Below are 26730 nucleotides of genomic sequence, written 5' to 3'. Positions count from 1 at the left end.
GCTATAGTAGGCTGGTGTTACCATTATGCTTTCCCCTTTTGCCAGCTCCCACAGTTGTCTGCCCAGTGACACACTCCCTTTTAGGTCTTACTATAGACATCATCAGCTTTGGCCTTCAACATGGTTATGTCATAGCTACTTATCTTCAGCCATATGCCACACATGCCCTACCCATCGTAATCTTCTGCTCTATCATGCGTTGATATTGTTCATGGCCAATAAACTCTTATTACTTCAGTATTGGCCACTTTTGCTTTCTACCAATCTTTTTACAGAGCATATTCCAAAAGTACCCAGTCTCTGCTTCTTTGTCTTCATCAAGGTCCAGCTCTCAGCACCATACACAAATGTTGACTGGATACTAGCCACAAACACTCTCCTTTTCACATCCCGTGATGTCTGTCTTCCTCCAGAGTGGGTTCTATACTCTGTTCTATACACTAGAGAGCAATGTTATAAATCTGATATTATAAACCTCTAAGATTTCCCTAGACATTCTGTTTCACATATTCACCCGCCTCTGTCTGTTCAGCTTCCCTTTTCTGATCTTGTCTGTTTCCTCCGGTTACAGAATTTCTCGTTATGTTAAACCATTTATTAGGATTCAGTTTACTCAGAGTCTTTAAAATCTTGAACATTTCTAAGTCCTTCCCAAGCTTTCTTTTCTCCAGAGTAGACATTCCCAGCTTCCTAAGTCCCTACTCGTAGTTTAGGTGCCTAATCCCTGATATCACATTAATTGACATCCTCTATATCCTTTCTACCCTATGGTGAACCGAACTGTACTCATCACACAAAATTAACTCACTGATGTTCAATTTGGGTTTTGCCAGAACCAGTCAGCTCCAGACCCCATTACTGTTTTGGTCCAAACATGGACACAAGAGCTGAATTCCAGAGGTGCGGTGAGAATGACTACCCTTGACATCAAGGCACAATTCAACCGAGTGTGGCACCAAGGAGCCCTAGTCAAACTGAAGTCAATGGGGATCAGGGATAACTCTCCAGTAGCTTGAATCATACCTAATACAAAGGACAATGGCCTTCAACAACCACAACCAATCATCTCAGCCCCAAGACGTCACTGCAGGAGTTCCTCAGGGCAGCATCCTAGGCCCAACTATTTTCAGCTGCTTCATCAATGACCTTACCTCCATCATAAGATCAGAAATGGGGATGTTAGCTGATGATTGCACAGTGTCCAGCTCCATTTGCGTTCGTCAAATAAAGAAGCAGTCCATGTCTTCATGCAGCAAGACCTGGTCAACACCCAGGCTTGGGCTGATAAACGGCAAGTAACATTCGCACTGTACAAGTGCCAGGGCAATGACCATCTCCAACAAGAGAACGTCTAAGCCACCTCTCCTTGACATTCAATGGCATTACCATCGCCGAATCCCCCATCATCAACATCCTCGGGTCATCATGGACCAGTAACTCAACTGGACCAGCCACATAAATGTCGTGGCTACTAAAGCAGGTCAGGGGCTGGGTATTCTGTAACAAGTGGCTCCCCTCCTGACTCCCCAAAGTCTCTCCACCACCTACAAGGCACAAAAGACATTTGATAAAGTGCCACATGAAAGGCTTATCGGCAAAATTGAAGCCCATGGAATAAAAGGGGCAGTGGCAGCATGGATACAAAATTGGTTAAGTGACAGGAAACAGAGTAGTGGTGAACGGTTGTTTTTCGGACTGGAGGGAGGGGTACAGTGGTGTTCCTCAGGGGGGTGGTACTGGGACCACTGCTTTTTTTGATATATATTAATGATTTGAACTTGGGTGTACAGGGCATAATTTCAAAATTTGCAGATGACACAAAATTTGGACGTGTAGTAAACAATAAAGAGGATAGTAATAGACTTCAAGAGGACATAGACAGGCTGGTGGAATGGGCAGACACATGGCAGATGAAATTTAACGCATAGAAGTACAAAGTGATACATTTTGGCAGGAAGAATGAGGGGAGGCAATATAAACTAAATGGTACAATTCTAACAATTAAAAATGCATACGGGATCCTGGGCTTTCTAAATAGAGGCATAGTGTACTAAAGCAAGGAAGTTATGTTGAACCTTTATAAAACATTGGTTCAGCCACAACTGGAGTATTGTGTCCAATTCTGGGCACCACACTTTTGGAAGGATGTGAAGGCCTTAGACAGGGTGCAGAAAAGATTTACTACAATGGTTCCAGGTATGAGGGACTTCATTTACATTGATAGACTGGAGAAGCTGGAGTTGTTCTCCTTAGAGCAGAGAAGGTTAAGAGGAGATTTGATAGAAGTGTTCAAAATCATGAGGGTTTATATAAAATAAATAAAGAGAAACTTCCCACTGGCGGAAGGGCAAGAACCAGAGGACGCAGATTTAAGGTGATTGGCAAAAGAACCTAAGACGATATGAGGAGAAACTTTTTTACACAGCGAGTAGTTATGATCTGGAATGCGCTGCCTGAAAAGTTGGTGGAAGCAGATTCAATCGTGGCTTTCAAAAAGGAATTGGATAAATACTTGAAGGAAAAAAATTTGCAGGGTCACGGGGAAAGAGGGGGGAATGGGACTAACTGGATTACTCTTACAAAGAGCCGGCACGGGCTCAATGGGCCGAATGGCCTCCTGTGCTGTAACGATTCTATGGTTCTATGATTCTAAATCGGGAGTGTGATGGAATACTCTCCACTTGCCTGGATGGGTGCAGCTGCAACAACACTCAAGAAGCTCGACACCATCCAGGATAAAGCAGTCCGCTTGATCGACAGCCCATCCACCAGCTTAAACATCCACTCCCCCCACCAACAGTGCATCGTGGCTGCAGTGTGTACCATCTACATAATGCACTGCAGCAACTCCACACGGTTTCTTCGTCAGAACCTCCCAAACCGACAACCTCCATCACCTAGAAGGAAAAGGGCATCAGGTGCATGGGAAGACCACCACCGCCAAGTCCCTTTCCAAGTCACACACCATCCTGTCTTGGACATATATCGCTGTTCCTTCATCGTCGCTGGGTCAAAATCCTGGAACACCCGACCTAACAGCACTGTGAGAGAACCTTCACCACACTGCAGCGGTTCAAGAAAAATGCTCACCCCACCTTCTCAAGGGCAATTAGGCATAAACAATAAAAGTTGGCTTTGCCAGTGATGCCCATATCCGGAGACTTAATTTTTAAAAAAGTATACTCTCTGACTTTTATCCCTTTGGCTATACGGTGTATAATGGTGTTCATCTTTTTTACTGCTGTCAAACATTGTCCTGATTGCTTTAACGAGTTATCCACCAATATCCCTCAACCTCTCTTTTGTAGTCTACAACTATTCACCTCATAATCCTGCTACTTATTCACCTTCCCAGTATCTGCATCTTGGCAACCCAATCCCTCAATCTATCCAGATCTCTCTGTATTTGGTGCATACTTTTTAGGGTTGTGAATCTTTGGAATTATCTACCGCAGAGGGCTGTGGATGGTCAGTCGTTGAGTATATTCAAGACTGAGATGGATAGATTTTTGGTCTCTAAGGGAATCAAGGGATATGAGGATCGGGCGGGAATGTGGAGTTGAGGTCAAAAATCAGCCATGATCTTATTGAATGGCGGAGCAGGCCTACTCCTGCTCCTATTTCTTATGTTGTAATATTAATTACCCCTCCCCTGGTTTCTATTGTCAGCAAATTTAAATAGCTTTGTTTCATTAATGCATCAATTTTTGTACAGAAGGAATGTATAATTGCACAAAATATATCTGTCTTTCATTTTACAGCCAACTTTCATTTTTCTCTCCTCCTCATGTAATTATGACACACTTTTTACCCCAAATGAAAAGGCAGGTACACACTAGTCTCCTGCAACTGCACAGCAAATATTATTCAAATATTTATTTGATGGTAAAAATAAACTCTGTTATCACCTTCCTGAAACCATGCGATAACACTGCTTTACCTCAAGCTATCTGTTTATAATGTGCTGGGAGCTGACTGATTACTAATTATATATTGCCGCAAACTCTGCTGGTTTTGCAGTATGAAAATCCTGTATTTAAAATTGAACCAAATCATAAAATCATAGAAAGGTTACAGCACGAAAGGAGGCCATTCGGCCCATCGAGTCCGCGCCAGCTCTGTGCAAGAGCAAGCCAGCAAGTCCCACTCCCCCGCCCTTTCCCCGTTGCACTGCAAATTTTTTCCTTTCAAGTACCTATCCAGTTCCCTTTTGAAGGCCATGATTGAATCTGCCTCCACCACCCCCTCAGGCAGTGCATTCCAGATCCTAACCACTCGCTGTGCAAAAAAGTTTTTCATCATGTCACCTTTGATTCTTTTGCCAATCACCTTAAATCTATTCCCTCTGGTAACATAAGAAATAGGAGCAGGAGTAGGCCATCCGGCCCCTCGAGCCTGCTCCGCTATTCAACATGGCTGATCTTCTACCTCACCGCCATTTTCCTGCAACATCCCCATATCCCTTATTGCCTTTAATATCTAGAAATCTATCGATCTCTGTTTTGAATGTACTCAATGACTGAGCCTCCACAGCCCTCTGGGGTAGAGAATTCCAAAGATTCACCACCCTCTGAGTGAAGAAATTTCTCCTCATCTCAGTTCTAAATGACCTACCCTTTATTCTGAGACTGTGACCCCTGGTTCTAGATTCCCCAGCCAGGGGAAACATCCTCCTTGCATCTACCCTGTCGAGCCCTGTAAGAATTTTGTCCGTTTCAATGAGATCACCTCTCATTCTTCTAAACTGTAGAGAATACGGGCCTAGTCTACTCAATCTCTCCTCATACGACAATCCCGCCATCCCAGGAATCAGTCTGGTGAACCTTCGTTGCACTCCCTCTATGGCAAGTATATCCTTTCTTCGGTAAGAAGATCAAAATTGTACATAATACTCTAGGTGCAGTCTCACCAAGGCCCTATATAATTGCAGTAAGACATCTTTACTCCTGTACTCAAATCCTGTTGTAATAAATAACATTTGCCTTCCTAATTGCTTGCTGCACCTGCATGTTAACTTTCAGTGGCTCATGTACAAGGACACCCAGGTCCCTTTGAACATCAACATTTCCCAATCTCTTACCATTTAAAAAATACTCGGCATTTCTGTTTTTCCGACCAAAGTGGATAACTTCACATTTTTCCACATTATATTCCATCTGCCATGTTTTTGCCCACTCACTTAGCCTATCTATATCCACTTGAAGCCTCTTTGCATCCTCCTCACAACTCACATTCCCACCTAGTTTTGTATCATCAGCAAACTCGGAAATATTACATTTGGTCCCCTCATCCAAATCATTGATATAGATTGTGAATAGCTGGGGCCCAAGCACTGATCCCTGCGGTACCCCACTAGTCACAGTCTGCCAACCTGAAAAAGACCCGTTTCTATGTCTTCTGGTCTTTGACCCTTCCGCCAATGGTAACAGTTTATCTCTATCTACTCTACCCTTCATGATTTTGAATACCTCTATCAAATCTCCTCGCAACCGTCTCTGTTCCAAGGAGGACAACTCCAGCTTCTCCTGTCTATCCACATAACTGAAGTCCCTCATCCCTGGAATCATTCCAATAAATCTCTTCTGCACCCTTTCTAAGGCCTTCACATCTTCCCCAAAGTGCAGTGCCCAGAACAGTTGTGGCCGAACCAGTGTTTTATAAAGGTTCATCATGACTTCCGTACTTTTGTACTCTATGCCTCTATTTATAAAGCCCAGGATCCCGTATGCTTTTTTAACCACTTTCTCAACCTGCCCTGCCACTTTCAATGATTTGTGCAGATACACCCCCAGATCTCTCTGTCCCTGTACACCTTTTAGAGTTGTGCCTTCTAGTTTATATTGCCTTTCCTAGTTCTTCCTACCAAAATGTATCACTTTGCATTTTTCTACGTTAAATTTTATCTGCCACGTGTCTGCCCATGCCACCAGCATGTCTATATCCTCTTGAAGTCTATCACTATCCTCCTCACTGTTTACTACCGTTCCAAGTTTTGTGCCATCTGCAAATTTTGAAATTGTGCACTGTACATCCAAGTCATTAATATATATCAAGAAAAGTAGTGCTCCCAACACTGACCCCTGGGGAACACCACCTCCCTCCAGTTCGAAAAACAACCCTTCACCACTACTCTCTGTTTCCTGTCCCTTAGCCAATTCTGTAACTTTTATTTAAGTCAACAGAATCATTTAAGTCAACAGAAAAGCTGATTCTTTTTTGTCACAAAGTTGAGGACACACAGTGGCGTAGTTAGAGAAACTGTTATATGATTGCACTTCTATTTCTAAAACAAGCTTTTCTATTTTTGTTTCAGAAAGACCTGAAACACCTTCTAACATAAATTATCGCAGGATGTCTGGACAGTTACATCTGAAATGGAACATTTCAAAGAAACTTCTGTATGAGTTACATTACAGAAAGGCTGGAACTGCAAACTGGCTTTTGGTAAGTAAAGTAAACCCTTGGAATTTCATATTACATATTGATGCACAAATTATAAGGGAACCAGAAATACTAGAAAGCAAAAATAAAACATGAAAAAGTTGGAAATGCACAGCACTTGGATCAAGTAAGTCCAGCGTTCTCCCAATTTTCAGTTCCACTGAAGTCAATAGAGTGGTAAATTGGGCAGGGCGTATAATAGGCAGCCGATTCCAACCACCAGTTTACCACCCCCGCCAGAAGTAAAGATTACCTCCACGCTCTTTTAGATGATATTGGCCTTTGTGTTCATCATTATTAAAATAATATAATATACTTCAATTATATTGCAGTTTATCATGTTGAAACACTAAGATGAGCTACTTTTAAAGTACCGTGACTCATTATATAGGTATGATGTGGAAATGCCGGTGATGGACTGGGGTTGACAATTGTAAACAATTTTACAACACCAAGTTATAGTCCAGCAATTTTATTTTAAATTCACAAGCTTTCGGAGGCTTCCTCCTTCCTCAGGTGAACGATGTGGAAAATGGTTCACATTTTCCACATCGTTCACCTGAGGAAGGAGGTAGCCTCCGAAAGCTTGTGAATTTAAAATAAAATTGCTGGACTATAACTTGGTGTTGTAAAATTGTTTACCATTATATAGGTAATTTATTTCCAGCAGTTTCTGTTAATTTTTGTTAAAAATATACGCCGAGAAGTTCAGCTTGCACCCAAAACGGGCACAAAGTTGGCGGAGTGACGGTTTTGTTCACGGATCTGTGCCAACCTATGGCCCGAGCGAAATTCGACTTCGGGCCTCATTTAAATGCCACCAGTGAGCTGCAGGCTCGGGAGGTGAGGAACCAACAGTGTATTGGAAAATCCAGGGATATAGAGCATAACAATTTGCATACATTACACATTCATAATAGAGCTCTATATGCCAGTTATTAGAGCCCAGACAGCTAATTCCATGAGGGTTTTTGTGGAGCAGTGACTGGATATGAATACAAAGACAAGATTTTCCAGTCTTTGCTCACACTATTAAGGCTGAAAGGAATGTTCCCACCAATTGTAAATTCTCCCCCCCCCCCCAAAGGATTATAACAGCAGAATGTTATTATAATTGCTACAGTCTTATATCAAATCAATAATGATTATGCCAGATATATGGGTGAAATATGTATTGAAGATAGAAAAATATAGGAATGAATTAAACGATTCAGATTTTCCTCCTCATCTAAGGGTGAGCAATGGGTACAACTTTCTGAGAAGCTTATTTTTTAAAACCTAGACTTTGCACTATTTGTGCACAAGTGGCACTATTTTAAGTATATGATACGATTAGCTCTGAATAAATAGAACAGAAAGCATAAGCTGCAATGACAGTAACATTTTGAGGTTGAGTTAACATCATAAACCACAAAAGTAAAAAGTTAAACTATTTTATTAACGTCTTCTCAGCCCTTCAGATATGTTACAACCTTGAAATGTACATGTAACTCTGATGTATGCAGACAGCGTGCAGGAAAGGGTTAACATTATTCTGTGCTTCAGCAAGTTATTTTATTCTGCTTTTAGCCAATGTTTTGGCAGACAACAACAAACAGCAGGGCCCTGTGATCTGAATAGCAGTGGTACCATACCACACAAGTAGAATTACAGTGGCACCCTACTATTGTGTTGCAACTCCATTACAACATTGGAACATAGGAAAAGGAGTAGACTATTTAGCCCCTTGAGCCTGTTCCACCAGTCAGTAATTACTGATCTGTGACCTAACTCCATATACTCGCCTTAGCCCCATATCCCTTAATACCTTTGGTTAACAAAAATCTATCAATCTCATATTTAAAATTAACAATTGAGCTAGCATCAACTGCCGTTTGCGGAAGAGAGTTCCAAACTTCTACTTTTTGCATGTGCAAGTCCTTCCTAGCTTCACTCCTGAAAGTCCTGGCTGTGTCCCCTAGTCCTGTGCTTTAGGCTATGTCCCCTAGTCCTAGACTTCCCAACCAGCAAAAATAGTTTCTCTCTATCTACCCTATCAGTTCCCCTTAATATCTTGAAAACTTTGATCAAATCACCCCTTAATCTTCTAAATTCCAGGGACCACAACCCTAGTTTGTGTAATCTCTCCTCGTAATTTAATCCTTGGTGTCCAGGCATCATTCTAGGAAATCTACGCTGCACTCCCTTCAAAGCCAATATATCCTTCCTAAGGTGTGGTGCCCAGAACTGAACACAGTACTCCAGGTGTCATCTAACCAGAGCTTTGTACAGCTGTAGCATAACTTCTACCCCCTTGTATTCTGGTCCTCTAGCTATAAAGGCTATCATTCCATTAGCCTTTTTGATTATTTTCTGTACCTGTCCATGGCATTTTAATGATCCATGTACATGAACCCCTAAGTCTCTTTGGACCTCCACTGTTTTGAGCCTTTCACCTGTAACTGTAACACACGATTGAACTGCCATGTGATACAGCACTAGAGCAGTGGTGCCATGGTACTGTGTCACGTGATTTGAACTGCAGTAGCATTGCATGTTATAGGAGATTATCATACTGTATATTTATATCATCTATATAGAATCATAGAATCATCTACAATATATCTAGGGCTGGATTTTCCTCCCCAAATTGGTACTGCTGTTGGCGAACCCTTCTCCGTGCACTACATGTAAATGCTGGTATGAGGTCGGAGCCCGTCCTTCTGTCCCATATCCCTCCCATTCATCCCTGTTACTGCCACTTCCTGGGACCATCTGATAGTGGTGGTAGGCCCAGAGTAGTTGCAGTAATGGACCCCATGAGCAGAAATGGAGGAAGAAGCCTATAGAGGCCTCCTCACCCTCCAATCATGCCCCTATGTGCTTAACTTTGCAGCCTACAACTGCAGCTCCTGCTTTCTTCGGAGCTGTTCTGCCCTTTAAAGACCTTTTTCGTTTCTTGTGGTTATGCAGTGGTATCCCCACTGCAGCACCGCCTTAGTATCCTCCCCAGCCTTGGTGGGCTCCCTTTTGGTGGCGGGAATCTTGCCAGGAATCTGCAATGCATGGCAAATGAACCTCGACCGTGGAAATTTAGTTGGGGTTGCACTAGAGCTGAAAGTTCCTCCTGTCACGCTTTTTCTCCTGGCTGTTACACCTGGCGAGCGTGGAAAAAATTGCTTATTTTGAAGGCTTTTTCAAACTTACTTTTTTAAATTACCATTGATTTGCCAATTCTTCTCATCTGACTCCCAGCTCTGCAGGTGCAGTGTCACTATTGTAACCCACCTAAGGCCTGATATATTGGCATAAATAATAGTCTGGGTTTGTTATCGGCCAGTATGCACCCAAATCAAGAAGCCCAAGGATCAATGGAAATTGGTCCTCGGGCCTCATCAGCGTTCTTGGCGCGACCTGCCGTCGCTGGTCCAGCCTCCACAGGCAGCTCACCCGAGCAAAGACATCAATGTTGGGCCATCTGCCTAGCTGGCAGCAGCCCTCAGGTAAGTGCTGGGAGGGGGATTGGAACGGGCTACGGGGGGGGGTGGTGGGGGGGGGGTAGCCGATCACGACTCCTGTGGAGGTAGAGGACCACTCCTGCTCTTCCTGGCTCCACAGGATGGGTTTCGTAGAATCATGGAATCATACAACACAGGAGAGGGTCATTTGGCCCATCGAGCCTGTGCCGGCTCTTCAAAAGAGCGATCCAACTAATCCCACTCCACTGCTCTTTCCCCCTAGCTCTGCAATTTTTTAATTTACCTGGAGTTGTCAGTCACAGGGGCCAGTGAAGAATCCTGAGCTGGGCAGGCCTGACATCAGTCCTGCTTATCGCTGACTAATTTCTCGATGGGTCCTTTAATAGGCCCCTAATTTACATATTTAAGGGACCTAGTGCCTGGTTTAGGCATCTGCCCTAAGAGAAGGCCCCCACAATGCCTGCGCAGATTTGGCACAGGCCCTCCCACCGCTAAATTGGCATGCTTTGCACCCGTTTTACGCTCAAAAAATGGGCACAACGCATACCAATTTCTACCCCATTGTTCCTGGCTCTCAGATGTAGGAACATTTAGGGTAAGCATTTTAATTTTATCTTCACCCATCAGCAGGCCTACTCCCAATGTTCCTGGCTGTGAACTGAGAACAAACAAACATTTTTTCCTCACCCATCAGCGGGCGTCCCCCAGCAGGTTCCTGATTTTTAGCTGGGTCTTTGCCCATCAGCAGGCTTCCTCCTCTGTCTTTTGTTGTCCTTTGACTGCGAGGTATGATTCCCTATAGAGGCTCCCATACTATCACGGGACATTCTGTTGTGGCATCTGCACCAACCCGGATCCTGAGCTGCCATCGGCAACTGCACCCCTCCACACCATCCAAGACTACACTCCTCCTCAGCTACTGAAACTCCTTCTGCCGTTCATAATCCTGCACTCAAACCAACTGAAGCCTTAGACCTAGGCCCCCACACCCTACTGTATTAGAAGCCGACTCCTACTGAGAGCGGGACAACTTTTACGTTATTTTAAGTGCTTTGAGCACTTTAGAAAATAATTTATTTACGATTCCCCCATCCCCGCTCTCTTCTAGGCCTCTCGCCATCAATCTGTCCCAAGTGCCCATGTTTCCCCTCCCAGCTCTTTCCTACTGCATTTCACCACTCCCACTGAGCAACCATGCCTTTCCCCATTCCATTCTGCTGTTTACTGCTGCCCATCCACCCCAAATATCCTGCCTTTCCCATTCCCCCTCTTGCCATCCAAGCCTTTGTGCTTTGCCACTCTCCATTTCCTCTTACTGCCTCTAATGTCCCTGAGCTGTCTTGTCCTTTACTGCTTCCTTGTGATACCAGCCACCAGTCTCACCTGACACTCATCAAGTCCCCCTTTTGGCACTTCATCCTCATTACTGCCACATTTTGTTGCTCCTCCCTGCAGTGTTTTTCTGCTCTTGCCTTTCACCCCACACCATGCAGTTTTACCCTTCCATCATTGCCCATCCTTCCCTGGCAAAAACCCTGTAGAAGTTCCAGTTCCCCCTTCCCCCCACACCTGTGCTTCCATACCCTGACATCCGACTCCAGTCCTCCCACGCTCTAGTAACCTGATCTTGCATCCCTCCGCCCAGACAATTGCACTGGCCCATTGCTGCCACAGCCCAAGTCTACCCCACCCCCTGCTCCAATATTCCCAGACTGCAACCTCAACAGGGGTACTGCCATACACAAGAAATTTCTCCTTGGTACTCCCAGCACCAAACATCACACCTTAGGCCCATTCTCCCACCACTGCCACTCACTGACACACTACTCCCAAATCTCTGGACCCCCTTCCACTATTCCCACACCTATCACTGCCGTTCCAGTGCTCCCACACCCCAGGACCCTCTTATACTCTCTCTCTATTCCTCCCAAACCTCAACATCACTCTCCCACTTTTACAGCCCTCCCCTTCCTCACAAATGCCAGGACCCCCTCCCACTATTCTAATATCTCAGGACTGCACACCAACTTCTCATACTAAGGACTCTCCCCATTACTTACATACTCCTTGTCCCCCCTGCTCCATCACATGCATACCATACATCCCCAGTCCCACATCCTAGACCAGCAGTTCTACCAAATGCTACAGCCTCCTTGCCAGTGCTCCCACCTGACAAAACCGCTCCAACACTCCAAAACCCACAACTTCATTTGCACTTTTCCCACATCCTGACAACATTCCCTCACCACTGCCACATGCTGTAACCTCTATAACAACTATAAACTTCCCTCCCTAATTCTTACATGCCCTTAAACCTACCCACTCTCTAGTGTTTGTATGTATAAATGTATGTATATGCATGTGTTTATGATATACATAAAACTTTCCTCCATACCTTTCCCTCACCATTCTCTTTCATTACTAGCTTAACTCTCCTCTTCCAACTTGCACTTCATCCCACGCATCTCTTTCATGCACACTACCAATCTCGATGTAATTGCTAACTTTCCATTTCCTCCATAGAATCATAGAATGGTACAAACATAAAACATGTCAATAGGTCCATCGAGTTCACGACAGTGTTTTTCTCCATAGGAAATGCCTAGTCTAATCTCACTCTCCTACTCCCTGTGCGAATATCTAATTCCCTTTTGAAATAGTTTATGGGCTGTGTTTCAGTAACAGTTTTTGGTGGAGAATTCCACATTCTAACTATTCTCTGTATAGAGAATTTTTTTCTAACTGCCCCTTTAATTGTCTTTGTGCTCCCCTAACTACCTTCTTGCTGACCATTATTTCCCTTATTATAAATCTTCATAATCTTGAGTACGACTATCAGGTCACCCCTGAACTTTTCAGCTGTCACGGAAAAGCCCTCAAGTCTCTCTTCATAATTGTAACCCCCCCATTTCTAATAATATCCTAGTGAATCTATGTTGCACCTTTCCCATAGCTTTTAAACCCTTCTTATAATGGTGTGTCGAAAACTGCACACAACGTCCTAATTAAAATTTTGTACAAGTTTAAATGACCTCCATCCTTTTGTAGCTGCATTCTCCACCACAATGCTATTTCCTTTGAAAACAAATCTCTTGATTAAATACAATGGGGCAGATTTTACAATATAGTGTTCCGGGTGACGAGTTTTGTGCAACAAGATTAGATCATAGGAATATCAAGTGCAAGGACTATCTAAACCCAATTTGTGGTTTGCTCAGTTTGTCTCATTGAAATGAATGGACACAATGTTGGGCTGTACTTCCTGCCTCATAACATTTCCACTGTCAGACACTTACCAACATAAACACAGCCTTCCCCCCAGCAGGCAAACCAACACTTACACAAATATAAAATTCTGTGGCTATTTTATTTTATCTATAAATACAATATACACATACAAATAATATTGAATACAAACATCAAACAAAATATTTACACTAATTATTACATATACTTAACATTATATGTACTCTACATATGCTCTCTTTATACTCATTATATATTAATAAAACATGATAACATATTATTTCATACAAATGGTCAAAAAATCCCATAACATAATACACTTGTTCAGTTACTTAAATCAGTGAGCAGGAAAAAAATCAGGTTTTTTTTCTCATCACTGCATTAGTGTTATGCAAGAGGGCAATGACCCAAATTTTCAGAAAGTATAACATCACAAAGTATAATAGCAGCAGCAGTCTTTTAAACAGTGACTTTAAAATTATTTGTGTGTGAAAATAGGACATCACATGGCCAACAGTCAGATATGATAAACATCCCCACAACTGAGGCTGACAGCATAACTAACAAAGTGATACTGTCACATTTGAGCCACAGTCCCACGGCAGCTTTGGCAGAAGTCCAACAGAACAGCCAGAAAATAGTCTGGGACTTGGCTACACTGGGTCCCTGACCCAATGCAAAGTTTTCTGGGTTAGCCTCGTGGGGCAGAGACTCTTCTGCCCCTTGCAAGGCCATCGACATAAGAGGGCCAAGTGAGGGAACTTTGAACAATGGAGTTTCTGAGCCCCAGGCCTTCTTGGTAACCTAGCGTATGGTTAGCACAGGTACCCGAGGAGCATGATACAATTTGTACTGCTTTAATTCCTGCTCCATTTCCACTGTGGAGTCTGGATCACCTCAACATAATACCTAATGTCTGGATTATAGGCCCATCATGAAGATCATATTGAAAGCAGGCGAAGGAGGGAAATTAAGTGGCCAACAGCTACATCTGACTAAGATGCCACATTTCACACATGTACAGTACTTCCTCCAGTTCCTTATTCTGCGATCATTCAATGTATGCAAAACTGAGCGTTTAAAACCACAGAAAACCAAGCTGCTTTTTAATAATGGCTGCACGAAATACCATAGTTAGTACTGTAATTACTTTAACTCTTCTTTTTTCTCCCACAATCTCTCATTGGTTATCCATAAACCTGGTAATTATTTTATGTATTTTTTCTAGGGGCTCTCTTTAGCTGTTATTGACTACTCGTTCCTTCCTTTATGGGAACTTGTTTTAGGCTGCTGCCCATACAAAGGTGCAACATTAAAATAAGATTGGAAATATGCTTAACTTAGAAACCAGAGAAATTATTACTCCAGGCTTTTGTCCTATGGTATTCTCCCCTCCCCCATTTAAAAATCTACTCACATGCATCTGACTTTAGAACAGTTTGGATGACAACATCAGAAGATAATTAATGATGTGTAAGGCTGTTTGGCCCATCTTAATTCATTTACTCTACAGTTCCTCCAATGCGACATCAAATTGTTTCTTACGCGATTACAGGCTTTTCGCCCCAACTACCCGATCTGGAAATCCATGCCAGGTGTTGATCATTTTTTGCATGAAGAACTTCCTGATATCAGTCCCACCCATTACAAGTTTAAACCTATATTCCCAAATTAAATGGCGAGTAGGATTTGAACCAGTTTACGTTTTCCTAATCTTATATACTCTATCAAGTCACCTCTCAGATGCTTTCTTTCCAGGCTGAAAAGCACAGTTTTCTCCAGCCTTTCCTCACAACACAGACCTTTTACACTGGGGAACATACTTGTGGCTCTTCTTTGCAGTGCTTCCAGTGCAAGAATGTCTCCATCAACCAGAACTGGACAGTGCTTGGATGCAATTGGACCAGAGAACTGTACAGATTGATCACAACTTCCGCTGACCAGCAGTGTAGTTCAGCATTCTATTGGATTTGGCTGGATATGTTGAGTGTTGAATCTACTAAGACTCCTAGTTCACTTTCAACTTCATCCATAGTTATTTAAATTCCATTTTTCCTTCCTATGTGCAGGACTTTACACTAGTCCACATTAAATTTCATCTGCACTGTTTTGCCCACTAACATATTTTGTCCAATTCATTCTGTACTTTCTGGGCCACCTCTGTTGATTCCACTGTCCCTCCTAGGGTGATATTGTCTGCAACTTTGACCAATTTGCATTAAATTTCTGAATCCAAGTCATTGATGTAAATTAGAAACTGTAGTCCCATCACCGAGCTTGGGACACCTCCCTTAATACTTCAACCCCACCCTGACATAACTCCTACAACAAGTGTCCGTTATGTCCTTTAGCCAATTTCTTATCCATTCCCAAGATTTACTCTGAATCTCTAAGCTTTGAGCTTAACTAAAAGCTTTTTGAGTGGGACCTTATCAAATGTCCTCTTAATTCCAAGTCACTTAATTCAAGTTATTGGAGAATTCAATTTTTTTAGTGCAAAAGACTTCAAATAGTTGCTTTTGCTGAAAAACTATCCAGCTCCCTTCAACTCTTATCCTTTTGGTTCGTTCCACAGCAGTATAGCACTGCAATATCAGCTGATGTGCTGTTCGCAGGTCAAACAGGTGCCTGATGGTTTGGTTAGCATGACCTACACTATCATCTTTTCCTTTGATTAGTAAGACACAGCTGCCAATGTCACCATGCTGCTGCTTTCCCAAAATACAAGAAGTTAATGTTGGCCACCATATACCCAACCTGAAGCATATCCTGGATTTCAGTAAGTGATTACATTTGTGTTACAATGATTACACAATGTATATAGCTCTTGGAGGATGTGAGTGTAACTAGGCTTTTGTAAGTTGCAGCTTGAATGTGTGTCCTGCTGGAGTATTGATATGCATGAGATACAATGAAGAGGCTGTAAGGTTGTGTGAGGGTTTAACATGGGTGAGCAGTGCATATGGGATAGGCTGAAAGGTTAAGATTTAGTGCCATGTAATCTTGCACTATCAATCTTGATACTGTTGGCTGGTCCAACCTTGCCAGGTTTCTTTTTATGTGCTATTTTCTCTTCATCTATGCCTGGGTCCTGCCCACCACCTTCCGCTAGGCATGGCGCACTGCTGTATTGTGCAGAAGGTGCCCTTCACACTCACCTTGTGCAGTAACATGCCCACTTTGCCTGTCATCAAACATGGGGTCGGGCTATGCGCCATTCCTATAACTTGCTCACTGGAATTTGTTTGATGCCTTGATATTGGAATTGCTTTAGTGATGCTACATTTTTGCCCACCTGCCACTTTTTTGCTCCTCCCCATGCAGTCTGAGAAATCTGAGAAATGTTTAAAAAAAATTAAAGTTATTAATTTTAAAAAAAATAAATAGTAGAAGATTCTTCTCTCCTCTGCAAAGCAACCACTTTATGTTTAAGCGGCTGCATCGCCTTAATTCTTCCCAGCAGTCCTTTAGAGCTGCCAGATTGCATCCCATAATTCAACCTCCTTCATAATGTGTCCCAGCATATTATGTGCTGAACACTGAAAGCACAGAAATGATTTAATTAGCTGACTTTGCATTATACCATGAGGTGAGCTCTTTACCCCATAGGTGCAGCCACTGTCCAATGCATTGCTGCACTGGGACTGCAGTATCAGCCCTTGTGAATCAGAGCTTTGGACCGGTTAGGTTGCAAAAGTCAGTTGAGGATAACTGAAATAAATATTAGAAGAAATGTTTGAAAAGCAGATTGTGGTATGTAAGTTTGTTTTCATACAGAGCTCTCAGGTAACATCTGAAGATCATGCCTTATATCAGACTTGCTCATCACCAACTGCTGAGTCAGAAAGTTATGGGTTCAAAACCCACTCTAGGACTTGAGCACATAAGCTGGGCTAACACTCCAGCACAATGTGCTGAGGAAATTGCTGTGTTTTTGGACGTGCTGAGCTCCTGTCTATCAGTTTTGGTGATCCAGACAAACATTAATGTCCCAGGGTGCTATTCCAAGAAAGTCGAGGAGTTCTGCTACTGTAATGACCAATATTTGTCCCTCAACCAACGCTACTGAAAACAGTTGAACTGGTCATTCATTTCATTTGTGTTTTGGGATCTTGTGCAAAATAGTTGCCACATTTTCCTGGGTAACAACAGTCCCTGGACTCCAAAATAATTCACTGAATGTGAAGTGTTTCAGATATTCAGAGATGTGAAAAGACACCATATAAATGCAAGTCTGTTTCTTTTCTTCAATTGATCCCCATGATTTCTTTGATTGGGGTCTGGGGTTGTGAATAAAAAGTAAGGAAAGGACTTACCTTCACTAGTAACAGCAGTTGGGTAACTTATGGGAATACAACATTCCAAATCTTTTCTTAACTGGGCACACAGGACATAAACCTTTTGCTTATGGAAAAGGGAAAATCATAGGAAAATGTGGTTCTTGGACCAGTATATAAAACTAATGCAGCATAGTTCCCTTTCTATTCCTTTCTCACAGCGTTACTATTAATACTTAACCATCATTATGATCTTGAGTAATTTGGGGAAGTAGCAACGATTTATGTTCAGTACTGTTCCTTACACCCCTATATTTAAGAAGGAGCTCGATAGATTTCTAGACATAAAAGGCATCAAGGGGTATGGGGAGAGAGCGAGAATATGATATTGAGATAGAGGATCAGCCATGATCATATTGAATGGCGGAGCAGGCTCGAAGGGCCAAATGGCCTACTCCAGCTCCTATTTTTCTATGTTTCTATGTTTCTTCAGAGCAGTGTAAGCAATGGAGCAGGAAATTTTCACTTGACTCCTCACAGTTTTTTTGCAACTTTACACCTTTGGTATGCAATGCAACAAAATGGTAATTTACTTACACATATATTTACTTACACAAGTGTGATAAGAAACATGTGCTAATGCACGTAGTCAGTATTGAAAATTTTACATTTCGAAATTCAGTGTGCACCAAAATATGCACTGACCCCCTTATCCGCTTCATGGTGAATAACAAGTGAGCATATATTTCCCCTGATATATTGTGCCTTCATATAATTATTTTGTTCTTTTTTTATCTTCTACCAATTCTTTTAGCATTATCTCTGCCCGTGGCCATTATGCTTTCATATAGCAGTTTCTGACTCCTTCTCCTGCATGTTCCTAAAATCTCAGTAGCATTTCTCCATCTGCCTCATTATTTCAGGATTTTTATTATTTTCCAGATCTTTATTTTTGACCATTGCTCCGATATTGTTGATTACTTACATCTTATTCAGGTATGGACCATTCCAGCAAGTATAATCACTCCATTCACCCCCACCTGACTCTCAGCTGGAAGGTGCACAAGAACAACAAATGACCAGGAGGCTCCAGCACCTTTCTGTCCTCACAAATACCTTAGGGGCAATGCAAGTCCAAAGGTATCCTCAATGCACCCAACCTAGCAGACCCAAGTGTCCTGTCAGGGTTGGACTCTAACTCGGGAATACGTAATGTCACTCAAATGTAATCATGTAAGACCTTGTTAAGATAGCAGATTTTGTAGCAAGAATGCAAATACTTATTACATCTATATTTCTAAAGGTTAATTTTACACCACCTACAACACTACAAGGATTGGACCAACTGGCTGCTTATGAGTTTCGGATGCGCTGCAAATCTATACCAATAACCAGCCTTTGGAGTCCGTGGAGTGCTATATACTATGTCCCTCCTGGTAAGTATTTATGATATATGAAATGTAAAATGAAATATATAGCCCTCAAAAGGCTATGGTTGCTTGGTCAATTGAAGTTTTCAAGACTGAGATCGATTGACCTTTGTTAGGTAAGGGTATCACGGGATATGTGAAAAGGTTGCTAAATGGAGTTGAGGTACAGATCAGCCATGATCTAATAGAATGGCAGAGCAAGCTCAAGTGGCTGATTGGCCTACTCCTGTTCCTGTCATTCATTGCGCCTCCCCAGAACATGCGAAATTTGAATCCATTGATTTTAATGTTTGCTCCACAGCAAGCACTGATAACACCCTGATGAAAGTGGCTGGTGCAGTCAGTCAGGCAAACAATCAATCACTAGATTTGAAAACAAAAAAACAAAAATAAAACAGGTAAGTTTGGCGGCTGAGAAGTCAAAACTTACCTGGATGAATGGAAGTTTTGAGCTGCGGATTTTTATGCATTAAGATTTCAGAAATGAAACAATCTTGACGTTTCTTTTCTACCAGCTTGTAAACAGTTATTTCTCACCAGTCTAAAATTCTGTTTTAGCAGCAACTCTAACATTGGTATTATATTATATTTTTAAATTTAAGTCAGTGTGGGTTGAAGTCCCATTCCAGGACCTCAGTGCATAATCGAGGCATACACTTCAGTGCAATATTGAAGGAACACAAAGTTTTCCCTCAATCAAAACCACCAAGATCGGATTAACTAGTCATTCATCTCATTTCTCTTTTTGGGATCTTACTTGCGCTAAATGATTGCTGAGTTTGCGTAGATAACAGTCACTGCATTCCAAAGTAGTTCATTGGGGTAAATTTTAATCCGCAAGAATAGGTTTTCGGAGCGGGACCGCATCCCTGCTCCAACGCGCCTACTTCCGGGTTTGACCCAGACGTGTTTGGATACGCGCTTCTGACACCCGGAAATCCCGCCGGCACTTAAAGCCAGTGGGACGATATTTACAGGGCCAATTTAGGTGTTTAAAGTAGTTAATCCTGTTAACTTTTTGTGTATTGACTTACACAAACCATTTTAACTTCCCCTGACTGTGTTTCCCGTGGCCTCTGACACACACCATGGAAACAGAGGCGAATTGCAGCCAACCCTCATTTGGACCTTTAAACCAGTGATTGACATACAAATAAAAGGTGAGTTTTTGCAGCAGGGCAATAAGTTCTCTCAGACAAACCTTTGGCTGGGAGTTCTTTGTAATTAGACTGAGGTTTCTTTGTTCACACTCAGAATTCTTGCTTTCACACATAATTACCTACATTTTGGACCCCCTCAAATTGACAACATCAGGTTGGGGGGGGGGACGCAATGGAGTTATTCTACAGTGCATCTGAGGAGGAGGCTCATCACCATCCACAGCAGGCATGGCATGCAGTTCTGGGAGTTGCAGGAGCACAAGACAGAGGTGCACCACAAGGACCTGTAGAAGAACAGAGAGGGAATCAACGGAAGAGTTGAGGTCACAGGAGGCACTACCCACATGAGAGCGTGTACAGTCAGAGTCTGAGCTTCCTGGGCCTCTCTGAGGTGCAGGCTCAGAGTGATTAGCAATGTGGTCACAGACCACATGCTGCTTCATGTAGAGCTGCTTCCGGCTGGGCCTGGTGGCCACACATTGCCCGTCACAGTTAAAGTAACCACTGCCCTCGATTTCATTGCCTCTGGATCCTTCCAGGGTGCCATCAGTGACATCACCAGGGTCTCTCAGTCATCTGCATATAAGTGTATAAGACAGGTGACGGATGGATTGTTTGCCAGGGCATCCGACTACGTTAACTTCCCCATCGACAACATCAGAGAGGCTGAGAGGGCAGTGGGTTTCCACTCTCTGGCTGGCTTCCCACAGGTGCACGGAGCAATTGATTGTACACACGTAGCAATCCAAGGACTTGCACATGAGCCAGGACTGTTCATCAACCGAGAGGGATATCACTCCATCATTACGCAGCTGGTTTGCGATCACCGGAGGAAGTTTCTGCAGGTGTGTGCCAGATTCCCTGGCAGCTGCTATGATTCCTTCATTTTGCACGAGTCCAACATCCCGGACCTCTTCCACGTACAAGACAGACTTACGGGCTGGCCCCTTGGAGACAAGGGATACCCCCTGCAGACATGGCTCATGCCACCTGTGGGAAATCCCACCCAACGAGGCACAGCAGCAGTACAACGACAGTCACATCACCACCAGGTCTGTCATTGAACAAGCCATAGGAATGCTGAAGATATGCTTCAGATACCTGGATCGATCTGAGGGATCCCTTCAGTGCTCACCAGCGAGGGTGTGCGGACTAATAGTCGTGTGTTGGGTCCTGAACAACATCGCTCAGCAGAGAGGGTTACAGGTGGAGGAGCTCCCATGCGCTCATGTAGCATCCACATCTGCTGGCAACATTTGTGAAGAGTAGTTGGAGGAGGAGGACGAAGATGGGCTACCCATCAGCAGAGCAGCGGCACACATGGCTGTTCATGATGCCAAGGAATCACTCATATCTGACAGATTCTCATAATAAGATCTGCAAACTGAAGATAGTGAAGTGGTCAGACCGCCTGGAACAACCACCACCACCACCATCAGCCCCCACCCCTCTGTTTGCACAAAACAGTCCTTCAACCACAGATACACCCATTGTAAACGCACCCAATGGGTGGCATCAAGTCTTGGCATTCATGATGAAGCACATGCAAGGGCATTTTCACACAAGGGCATCAAGAATGGACAAGGCATAGCAGTGGTGGTGACAATAATATTTAATGTGCATGTAAGAAAAAACAAATATAAATGAAAAACATGACATCTCGCCCGACACCCTTGTGCATACCCTCGGTGATTACAAAACCTTAGCATTCCTCTTCCTACTGCTTCTACATGGTGCATCTCCTGTGACTTCAACAGAGGTAGTGGCAGGTTGCTCAGGTCCTTGCCCTGACTGATGAGATGCCTTTGGCCTACGCCCTCTGGGTTTTGGATCCTGTGAGGGCATCACCAAAGACTGCTCCACCTGCACCTGTGCAGGGGCAGACTCGGCCATCAGATGAGGAGGCAGCATTGCGGGTACTGGTTGGGGAGGTGGGGCAATGCTTGAGACATGGGAGTGATTTGAGTGGAGTCCCCACTTCCATGTCCCCTTTCGCCATCATCCCTTTCCAGGGCCACGGCCACATCACTCCTGTCACTCTGCTGGACAACAGCTTGGAGCACATCTGTGAACCTTTGTAAGGCCACTGCTAAAGTATCTGTCTGCCTGTTTAAGGCGGCAGAAAAGTTGGCACGGCCATTGTCAGGGCCTGAATGGATTCATTTGTGAACTGTGCTTGAAGCTCAATGGAAGCTGCCATTCTCCCCATCGCAGACATTCCCGCACTTACCTGCGACAACAATCCACTAATGCTGAGGTAGACTCCTCCATCCTCTCCGCTATTGTGGAGAATGTGCATGGCACGTCTTCCAGTACCTCGCAAAGGTGCAGCTGTACTTCTATCATTCTCAATCTCAACGACGGCCCCCAGGGTTCAGCATCTGCGTCCAGCTGAGCAGAGCTTGGAGAGGAGTGCGCCCTCCGACGCTGTGCACTGTGACTCTCCACAGCTTCCCTGCCACCAGTGTCTGGTCGTGCTCACTTGTGAGTGGTGAATCACCTGATGACAACCCAACTATCTGCCTAACAGGACCCACCAAAGTGTGAGTATCTGCGCAGGTGCATGGCTGGATGTGATGTGACAATGCGCCCTCAGAGGACTGGAGCTCCTCTGAGGAATTGCCCTCATCCATGTCGCGTGCTCTTCATCAATCCTTGAAAGCCCTGGAAGAGAACATAAAGCAATATTTAGAATCATCGCAGAAGTCAGTTTGCATTGAACATACTGAGGTGTGCAACAGGTCAATCATTGATAACATCAACTCATAACGTGTGCAAAGGATGTTAAAGTTCTGTCACCAGCTGTTTGCGGGGTGCCAGTCTCACCATCTCTGACGGCCAGGCAGTACACCGTGTGGCTGAGCTCTAAGGCCTCCTCCTCCGCCTCTGTCAGGGCCACTATTTGTGGTGGGCCTCCTCCAGTCCTACTCCTCTCCCTGGCATTTTGTGCTATCTTCTCCTACAAGGGGAGTAAGAACAGATGTGTGAGTGAGTGAGGGTGATGGGGTCACCCAATGAATGCACTGCTTTGGGTGAGGCTTCCAATGAAAGAGATGCATCAGAGGATGAGTATCAGACAGGTTCATGACATTGCATCAGGATTGGGGTGAGTGGGAGTGGTGGGTTCACAAATGGGGAGGGGAGGAAGTGCACAGAAAGTGAAGGTTAGTTGATAATGAGACTTAAGTGGGTGTGAGGAGTGATGTGATGGAGCAGGCTTGGCAAGACAGAGTGAGAGGGGGGTTTATGAATGCACAGAATGTAGGTGAATCAGTACTGTACTCACTTTTCCCCGACCGGTTAGGTCATTAAAGCACTTCCTGCACTGTACCCACATCCTTGTCACAGTGCTCCTGCTGCTCTGCTCCTCTGCCACCTCAAGCCAGGCCTTCTTGGTGGCAGAGGCAGGGCGCTTCCTGCTATCACCCAGGTACAGTATGTCCCTCCTACTCCTCACACTGGCCAGTAGCAACTCAAGCGAAGAGTCACTGAACCGGGATGCTGGCTTACTCCTTTGATGCTCCATTTCTTCAAATTCCTCCTTTCTCCCTCAAAATCCATAGTTATAATGACCCTTTAAATACTCCAGCTCCCAGCACGTCATTTGGTTGCGCAGTACGCCCGCTGCGCAGCTTGGAGACGCAAAACCCGTAAGTCACATTAAGCGCCTTCAATTGAGTCGCGGTCACTTGAGCCAACATACGCAAAATTTTTCTGGGTTTCCCATGTGATTATTCACCGCCCCCCCTCCCACCCCCCACCGCTGAGTTCCAGCCACGATGTTAAAAGTTTTCCCCATTGTATTTGAAGAGACGTAATAAGCTGATATTTACACACGTCATTTTTTCTCAATTATGTTTCTTTTAGCATTTTCATTTGATGTTTTTATTTGCTTTTCTGTTGGAAACTCAAATGTGCTGCAGTAACATTGGCACCTTGTTTAAGTAAAAGATGGGCTTTGTTTACAAAGTAGAAAATCCTCATCAGTAGTACAACATGTTTGCATTTTTTTTCTATGACATACAAAAGTTACCCATTTGAAATTAGTTTTGAAAACTTTTGAAGTGTAGTCACTGTTGTAATATAGGAAACAAGGCAGCCAGTTGCGCACAGCAAGATCCCACAAAAAGCAATGAGGTAGTGACCAGATACTCTATTTTTGATGTTGGTTGAGGGATAAATGTTGGCGAGGACACCGGGGGAGAACTCTTCTGCTCTTCAAAATAGTGCCATGGGATCTTTTACATCTACCTGAGAGGGCAGATAGGGCCTTGGTTTAATATCTCTAAAAGACTGCACTTCTGACCATGCAGCACTCCCTCAGTACTGCACTGGAGTGTCAGTCTATATTTTTGTGCTCAAGTCTCTGGAGTGGGACTTGAACCCACAACCTTCTAACTCAGAGGCATGAGTGCTACCCACTGAGCTATATGGTGCATGATACATATTTAAAGTAGACATTAATTATACTTATGGGTTAGTATTGTATAAAGCAAGCCACCGAGTGCATGAATGTAGTATGGAAATGGGGAATAAAAGCGTGCTCTGTGTGCCAGAATACTGCAGAAAACCAAAGCCATCTTGCATCATAGGCTTCACCTTTTCTTCTAATTTAATTTGAAATGGTAACCAGTTTTGCTGTATTGAGGAAAAAAGGGCCTGAGCACAGATGTAACGAAAAATAATTTTACATTTATCAAGTCATTCATCAAGAAGGTAAAATACATTTATCTTTATATTTTTACACAGAAGAGAAGGTTAATAGTTAATGTCACCACTGATTCTCATTGTTAAAATTCTGGCAGGAGTTGTCACTAGCAGTATACTCCATAGGATCAGCCTCTGCTTACAGTGGCATTGGAGGATGTTCAAACAAAACTGATTTTCCAACCAACAGAGGTCTGACTGGCAACTTTCCTGAGCAGCACAGAGAAGATCGGCTCATAACAGATTACTGGGAGCGCAGAAGTGAGGTTGAAAAACAGTTATTGTTTCTGCTTTATCACAGAGCTTATAGACATGCCAGAGATTCATTCAGCTGTGACTGAGCCACTGCAACAATCTGGGAAACGCATTGTTTTTATACATTGGGAGGTAAGTATGTTCAATTTTAATGCTTCTGTACATGGACAGCACTATTTATTGTATTATATTATCGTGTGTTTGTTATTATTAGCTGCGGGAAATATTAATAGGTCCAGCTCAACTATCAGCTGGCTACATTCTGCTGCATATATGGGGAATACATATTTCTGAAGGATATATTCCAGAAGGTCTTCATCTAACAGATACAGAAGAATCGTGAAGCAGAGGAGAGGAAGTGGATGCCCGTCACAGTGTGAGCAGGAGGAACCAATACAGGAAAACTCAGTGAGTTTGGACGTATATATTAACACCTATGATGAGAAGGACACAGGCACAAAGGGTAGAAATCATGAACAATACCACGACACCTTGGAGCAATGGATTACGATGGGGAAAAGAAAGACACAGAGAACAGATGGCCTGATTTGCAGCTGCAACTGGGAGCACTGAAGACATAATATAGTAAATGAAAAAACTTCTGACAAAGGAAGGAAATCGAGCAGAAGTAACCAATGACATAGGAAGGAATAGGATGGAAATCTTGCAAAGGAGGTTTGGAAAATTAGGTTCTAGTTTGAAGTGCAAGAACGCGTGGGTAATGACCTCACGATTACTCATGGTACCATGTGTAGAATCAGTTAGGTAGAAACATCAACATGTGACTAGAGAGATGGTTTAGGAGACAGAGATATAGATTCCTCAGTCAAGTGAAGTAATATATTTTGGAATTTAGACAAAGACAGAAAATTCACCTTAAATGGTAAGATTTTAAATAGAATAAAGGGGCAGAAGAACCTTGGTGTGCTGGTCGGTAAAAGTGGCAGTGCAATAGCATTAGGTTATTTAAAAAAGCAAATGGCATTGTTGGTTATGTATCTGGAGGCATAGAATACAAAAGTAAAGAGGTAATGTTGAACCTAACAAGACCTTATATAGGCCGCAGTTGGTGTTTTGTGTACAGTTTTGGACACCTCATAAAAGGTGCAGTAGAGGAAGATTTGCACTAATAAGGTGGAGGGGGAGGGATAAATAAAACAGACCACAAAGACAGGAAATTAATAGCAGAAAGAATAAATAAGAGAAGAAGTGATGTAAAGGATAGGCTTAACCGATTAAAAAGCTTATATATGAATCGAGATGCATTCATAAAAGATGATTGAATTCAAGACTGTCGTAGCAACAGTGAAATCAGAAACATGGTTAACCCCCATTGATGAGATGAGTACAACATATGAGGGTTTGGAGTGTTCAGGAAGGATATACTAGACAGGAAAGGACGTCTAGCTTTGTGAGATGAATAATGTGGTCCTAGTAAGGCACTGCTGCTCAGGCATAGCGTACGCTGCACTCCACTGAACTGACTTCACCTGATCAAGTGAGATAAGCTCATTTAGATATTTTTGTGGCACTCCTGGCACTTAGCACATGATGTGCTGGAAGTACCACGGGGATTGGTGATTGAAAAGTCAGGCATCAGGCTAGTGAAGGGCTGCTGACTGTCCTTGAAGCACCTCCACTTGTTTCCCATTTAAATTTCTTGGGGCAAAAACATTTATTTCAAGAATTGGCCATTGGAGGCCAAGGAAAACCAGAGCCAGTAACAAGGAGAGACCACATTACAAAGTGGGGACCA

At 43.4% G+C, this 26730-nt stretch overlaps 1 protein-coding gene across 1 annotated transcript in view; it reads left to right on the top strand.

Annotated features, from left to right (window-relative positions):
• Positions 1 to 26730, top strand: part of LOC137320443 (interleukin-6 receptor subunit beta) — an 85250-nt gene that overhangs the window by 15806 nt on the left and 42714 nt on the right. Inside the window, exons 5-7 of the mRNA XM_067982139.1 lie at positions 6314 to 6444; positions 18726 to 18858; positions 25021 to 25106. Of these exons, the coding sequence (XP_067838240.1) occupies positions 6314 to 6444; positions 18726 to 18858; positions 25021 to 25106 (350 nt within the window). The remainder of the gene's footprint in view (positions 1 to 6313; positions 6445 to 18725; positions 18859 to 25020; positions 25107 to 26730) is intronic.

Source organism: Heptranchias perlo, chromosome 4 (genome assembly GCF_035084215.1).
Source record: "Heptranchias perlo isolate sHepPer1 chromosome 4, sHepPer1.hap1, whole genome shotgun sequence".
NCBI classification, from domain to species: Eukaryota; Metazoa; Chordata; class Chondrichthyes; order Hexanchiformes; family Hexanchidae; genus Heptranchias; species Heptranchias perlo.
This window is presented reverse-complemented; position numbering and strand designations above follow the sequence as displayed.